The 6,890-nt window shown below is 47.5% G+C and overlaps 1 protein-coding gene across 1 annotated transcript; it reads right to left on the reverse strand.

The window, feature by feature from the left end:
* Nucleotides 1-4,371: 4,371 nt before the first annotated feature.
* LOC135824777 (uncharacterized) lies at nt 4,372-6,196 on the reverse strand. The gene has a single exon (XM_065337487.1). It carries the CDS (start codon nt 6,097-6,099, stop codon nt 4,804-4,806), a length of 1,296 nt encoding a protein of 431 aa, XP_065193559.1. The 5' UTR covers nt 6,100-6,196; the 3' UTR covers nt 4,372-4,803.
* Nucleotides 6,197-6,890: the final 694 nt, after the last annotated feature.

A 6,890-nucleotide genomic window follows, 5' to 3' on the forward strand; every position in this document is an offset into this window, starting at 1 on the left:
GATGGGATGGTCGTGCAGCCGCCCTTCCTGCTGTACCATGTGTCACACGCCACCCACAAGAGACGGAGGCAGCTAGCGATTACTGTTTGGCAATTACGTTACTGACAGTTGTCGGGCTTCACGCGTGCATGCCCGCCCAGGAGTCGGTCTATTGGCAAACGCCTCCGTTTGGGCATAGCAATTCCCACAAGTAAGGTCTTCTCCTGCAGCCAACTTTGCTGCACTCCCTGGATTGAAGTGATACTGTACAGTGTACCCTGTGTCTACATGATTGTACAGTATTCAGAGTGCTCACGAATCCGGACAGGACCGTGACTATGTACATAGAGCAGTGCTAAATGCGCAGAACGTCAAGTGTTCGCCGCCGCTTTGCCCGGCTCTAGACTGGCACTGCGGGGTTCTTGCAATGAGTGGCATGTTGACTGTTGTCGACTGTTCGTAATCAACTTGCTGACCCTATGGACAATAGTGGTAGATGCGCATGATAGAGGAGCACAAGGAGGGAAGACACTAGCTGCACTGGTTGCTGGTATTGCCGACAGTCAAGTGGGTGCAGTTTGCAACAACACAGTGACTGTATAGCATGCAGAGCGGTTGGTGAACGGAACAGGTACTTGGACCGTCCACTGCGAGTACCATGCACATGACAATGTTGTGAAGGGAAAGTCAGGGTTAGGCTACACGAAATCATGATATTGCTGCATTCGAAACCTGTCCCTACACTACTGAAGCATGTTCAATAGTTACAATACTAAGCTTTTGATGGCTATTCGCCGTTGTCACGTCTATAACTTAAACAATAATGTCGCGGAGAATTCAGTGGACTTTCCGCTGATTGTTTGAGTATGTAACCCACTTCTTGAAAGAAGGAAGTCATAACGTGCTGGATGATTCAGGCTGTGAAAACTGGGAAGTGACACCACACTGTCACCGAGCATATCTCAACTGTGTAGTGTGTAACTGCCACTATTGCTGTGTATATTCACACGGAGCATGCATGTATCTCAGCTGCTTGTTAGGTACTAAGTTGTACTTGTAGATTCCGGGAGATGAAGCAGCATTATTCGAGCAGCTTGCCATGTTCCGAACAGAACAAAATCATAAACATCATGTGAATGTCTGCCAGGAACGTTTGCTACTAGATTACAAGAAAGACTGAGCATGAGAGATACTTAGTATCCACAGTGTACGAGCCTGTCCGAAATATACGAAGAATCTTTGCTTCTCCCTATCGGCATCAGAAGAAAGTTCACAAGTGGAGCTTTGATGCGACGACAGATGTTGCCGCTGCTGTAGACTGCCTATACCGGCGTGATCTGGAGTGCTGCTGACGCTGCATAAGCAGCTAGCTACACTACATACTGTATCATACACAGGGATACTGCGCTCTCTAGCTAGCTCAGTTAGTAAGTCTCTGTGAGTCTGTCTACGTTCTACTAGTACTCAGTAGTAGTATTCGTATTCCCTTTGTCAAGCCAATGGACCCATACATGTACTGCTAGTCCATGTATACAATGTCATGTAGTGGCATAGTTATTGGATTCCATTTCTCTGTTGTACGATGATGTGAAACTACGACTTGGTTTTCACAACGAAGGGGATATGCGTCTACAACGGAAAGGGGATATGCGTCTACAACGGAAGGGGATATGCGTCTACAACGGAAAGGGGATATGCGTCTACAACGGAAAGGGGATATGCGTCTACAACGGAAAGGGGCCGGATAGATACACTCCCATGTGTTGTTAGCACGACAGGATATTGAGAAACGATTCTCAGCTCTGAGTGTAAGACCGAACACCGGGCTGGGCCATTTTCACTGTCACTCACGCCCAGCAGGCGTGCGTGAATTAATGTGAATTAATGTGATAAAGATCATGCAAGTGAGATACTACCCGTAGTACTTGCCGGGAAAGATTTGTTGGTGAAGGAACATGGAAGGTAGTGTCTTCTCTCGCTCGGATGGATATATATTATTGAATCATGATTCTTTGACAGGATAGAGAATTTGAGATGACCTAATGCGAGAAACTGACGCTCACAGAGTGCCCACTTTGTAGTTCTTATGTCGGTCCATGCTACATGACACGGCTTGATGAGCTCCGGACAAAGCTACCCTTCTTTTCTGACCTGCCTGCATGACAGAGTATTTGAGGTCGGACGATGCTGCAACTTACTTTCTCTTTTCTTACAGTTTCAGATGTGCTTGCTAGAGTTAGTCACTCGTCTCGTCTACGCTAGTTGGCTCTTGGATAGTCATTCACGATAGAGGTTGCAGCATACCGACTTTAAGGATGCGGCAGACGATTCAGAAGAAGTTTTCGTATGCAGTATTTCAGGGAAGGTTCGCGCATGATTTGTATAGTTATGGGCGAGGAATAAGTCACGGAACGGACTCCTGGCAGATATTACCGTGAAACTCGTAGTTCGTCCTCTTCTGTGTGGCTATGCTCTGTGCATTCCTATACACCGAACACTGTATAAGGATGATGGACTTTGACCCAAGACGGCAAGAGGACATCATCAGGTGGTGACTCCCGTGAATAGTCTGGAAAGACTGGGTAGCCAAGGACATAGTGCGGCCGTCTGCGCTGGGATTTACTTTGATCAAAGACCATGTGTGGAGAGGTGGACGGTTAGATTCTTTTCAAATGGCCGAGTTTATCGCTAGTTCTTAGTTATCAAAGACCATCTTGTAATATTAAAAAGTAAGTTGGTTTCTCACAACGCTGGAGCTTGCGCTTTTCCGCCGATTTGACTTCAAACTAACTTGACTAAACTGACGACTGCAATCAAGACTTGAAGTGCACACGAACAGTCGGCACCGAACCTTTGACTCGGCAAGCCTGCAAGAAAGAAACATTCCCGGTAGGCGGGCTAACGCCCCTACATGGCTACTTCCCCTTGTCTAACCCCCAAGACGAAATGATAGTAGCCGACTGGCCGAAATTTAAAAAAAAATTCCCGGTTCAATGCACAGTATTTCGGGGAAGTCCACCTCTCATGAGCTGAGCTTGAGTAGGCTGAAGACGAGTGTGTCTGAAGAGCACCATTCTTCACTCTTCACTCCGTAGCGAAGGTTCGATAGACTTCTCGCGTACTCTGCGGTGGGGAGAAACCAACTTTGCCCAAGTTACTACCATGATTTCAAAGCCCACGTTCCTGAAAATTCGGATAACTTTATCATGTTTCACTGATTAATGGTTTACCGGGTGTTAGCGCCCGTCGTGAGCTCCCCTCGGGAACGGACACGATTATTTACCTTTTTTTACTGATTAGTGTAGTGTGGCGCAGAGACCATAATAATATATAAAGAGTGGTGTGAGGGAGTATGGTTATGATTGATGGCTACAGTACGGGTATTGAGATAGGTTCCTGAGGTTGCCACGCACACTTGAACAGTTTCTCTTCAATCCTCACTCACACTCAATTACTTGTAAGTCATACCGTGCTCATACTTCTTCGTCTTTTTGTCAGAGAGCTTGGCCAATCCACTTGTCCAGGCAAGAAGGCAGCAATGCCTGTTCATTCTGGCGAAGTAAAATAAAATTATACAAACCAACCAACTTACATACTCATACTGAAGTACTTGCTATTTTCTCAATGTACATGAAATAATGTTTGTCCGAATTCTCTCTGTCTCTCTGACTCTCTCCCCGTCGTGCATGCAGTCACCTGCAACAGAGTAACTGGTTCTCTGCTCATGACTGGTGTTGGTCACTTGCGGCAGTGTAGCCGGTTATCAGTAGATCCTGAAGTCTTTTAACGTCTTCTAGCAAAACATTTTGCCCTTACAGCTTTTTCAATTTCTTTATACATTATATCTTTCTCCCCACCACCTCTTTCTCTGTCTTTCTCATTTCTCTGTCTTTCTCATCTCTCTCTCTCTCTCTCTCTCTCTCTCTCTCTCTCTCTCTCTCTCTCTCTCTCTCTCTCTCTCTCTCTCTCTCTCTCTCTCTCTCTCTCTCTCTCTCTCTCTCTCTCTCTCCCTCCCCTCCCTATGGTGTGTGCCGTGTCCGTTGACCCCGATACCTTTGCTCAGGGAGTTGCATAGCACCTCTTTAGCAAAGCTCATGTAGCGCTCACTGTTGTACTTTTGCATTGATTTGTTTATGTTTCCCCTTCTTCCGTAGCGCACTGTAATAACAAGCTCAGTATTTACCCCCAGCGTGGGGCCCCCAGTGCCCCCACAACCCCAATATTGATGCGATTCTCATGCACCACCGACTGCGGTAGCCAGCCCCAACAGTTTGTAGATCTTTGATAGTCGTTTAGTAACTGTATTATACTGTATTACATAACTATGCACATGTACATAATTATGCACATGTACATAATTATGCACATGTAGTTTCAAGCGACTGCTATGGATAACTTTGGTGTAATTCCTGATATCACAATGAGGATGACGTGGCAGTGTGAACTTGTGTGAAAGCTAGGAGGAAGATGAAGGTATTCTAAATCAGAATACCCGCATGATTAGTACACTGCACCTGTAGTTAGTAATTGCGATGGACAGTAATAGGCTATTTTGAAAAGGGAAGGCTTCTCGATCCCAATCAACTCAATAAATATAATAATATAAATGCTCAACACGTACGTTATCAAAGCGTAATCAAGGCGTAATATTGCGTACAGCTGGTTGTAATGGCACAAGTACAATGTTAGTGTTAGTTGTTAGAGCAGCAGCAGCAGCAGCAAAAGCAAAAACAAGCCGTAAGAATAGTGGTTGCAGTAGTAAGCCGAGTGCTCAGCACATCACCCTGCAAGACTGTTATAGACAAGTACACACGATGGCAGTGCTTAGACGAATGAGAGTCGTCGATGCGGCACAGCGTCGTGTTGATGTGTTGTGGCACTGGCTCTGTTTGCTCCGGAGACTGTTCTTCGTCTGCCCCTTGCTACACTTCCAGTGTTGATTACCACGTCAACGTCATTGCAAACAGAGTTCAATGATAATTGCGCAGCTGATGTTGATTGAGGCTCCATGGGAGAGCTAGCCGTGTGGGCCTTCCATGTGGTTAAAACACTACCACACCTTTCAGCCTCCAAATCACAATCCGAATCACTATCCGACGTTGCAGGTGTCAACCGTTGACAGGAGTTCTCCCGCTCCCGGAGCTTCCTAGACGAGGATTGATGGCTGTCCGTGACGTCACATGACCCATCACCGCTATCTTGGGAGGTCTGTTGTACTGGAGCGGTGCGGGATGTAGTGAGAGATGTCTTGGTGTGTTTTTCTAGGCACAGTGGCGATACGCTGTCTTGGCGCGGCGTTACGCTTGTTGTTCTGAGGACAGCGCTGCCACTGTCGATGCAATCAATTCCACTGTCCTCACTCCGACTCCGCGATAGTGAGGGAGACGGTGCTGCTGATGGTGGAGAAGAGAGAAGCAATGGCGATGGACAGCTGCCGGTGGTGGAAGAACTGAACGTACTGCCAATGCTGCCACATGTAGATATGCTGCTCAGTGATGCAAAGCTGTCACGTGCTCCTGCGGAATAATCAGGGAGGTTGTGAGGATTGGCATGTCGCATTGCACTCACCAAGTGCTTGACGCAGCGAACACTAGTCGGGTCGACTACATCGACCAAGTCTAGCGCTGACTCGTTGCTATCCAGGGTCTTGGCGTAGGGATCGGCTCCAGCCTGTAATAGAACCTTCACGCAGGCATCGGCACTCATGGCCGCTGCGGCTTGAAGGGGAGTCCAGCCATCAACATCACGTCGCTCGATATTGGCACCATAGTTGACAATCAGTTGGGTCATGTCAGCATCACAGTTGAGCACACTCTGATGAAGAATGGTAACCCCGGAATTGGGACAAAGCTGGTCAATGGCTGATGGGTTGACTGTCTGTAGGAATTTTCTCACTTCGTTCAGCTCACCAGATCGCACAGCCGACTCGAGAATAAGCTCAGCGGAGAAGCTGACGTTCCTCTTGCGATTGCGTCGCGGAGAGTTGCTGGATACCAGGATACTTTCTCTGGGCAATTTCCGGCAGACCACGATTCCTTGTCGTCGCATCGGGCCCACGGCAGGAGTGCTGCCCACATCTTCACAACCCTCACTAGTGCGGAGAGAGACTTCTTGCGGCATCTTGATGTGCAATACTCAATAGTTCACTTTTCTAAGAGCCTTTGGTTAGCAAACGAATTTCAAGCGGTTATGATCAGTCCCAGCGGTGGCGAGGAGGTTTTATAGCCGATCAATTTGTACCTCCCTCATTGTGGCTCCTTCCTTCGGACTGATAACATCAAGCATATGTCACGGTACTTGGGCACATGGCTACATGCATAATGCTGGCTAGCTCAGCCATAATGACAGCCTGCTGTCGCGCCTGTCCAGGTCGCATAACACAAGGCTAGGGATGTTCAATGAAGTATGTGGCTGGATGCCCAAGCACTGTGTCCGGTGCGATCATTTCAGATCTGTACTCGTACATGTACATGTACATCAGGCGCTGGCACAGTTGAATGTTGTGAACGGTGTCATTGGTCTGCCCACCTGCTTATTTATCAACAGATTAATCACCGCAGTGGTATGTCTGTGTCTGGATTGAGCGTACAAACTAGAAGCACTTTGGCTGGATCTGTGACCTCTCATTTCTCTGCTCTTTTCATTCATCGCACATACATGTACATACCCATGCATGGAGTGCATTCGCTGCCGAATACCGAGCTCCTGTGTGTGCTGAGTGATGGTGCATGATGGCAGATCCGTCAATGGCAGTGCGTCAATGCTTGCGATGACTGAATGAGAGGACACAACCGTGCAGTTGCATGAAGGCAGGTTATCAAAACCTCTTCTCTGTTTCCTATTGCACAACGTCCAAAAGTGCATTTTCAGCCTCAGCATTAGGTGTACATAGTCGAAATACGAACACACTC

The sequence above is a fragment of the Sycon ciliatum genome, chromosome 1 (assembly GCF_964019385.1).
Source record: "Sycon ciliatum chromosome 1, ocSycCili1.1, whole genome shotgun sequence".
In the NCBI taxonomy this organism is placed as follows: Eukaryota; Metazoa; Porifera; class Calcarea; order Leucosolenida; family Sycettidae; genus Sycon; species Sycon ciliatum.

Bases quoted from the DNA above. Each gene is read 5' to 3' on its own strand.
- LOC135824777 (XM_065337487.1), bottom strand. From the start codon at position 6,099: ATGCCGCAAGAAGTCTCTCTCCGCACTAGTGAGGGTTGTGAAGATGTG.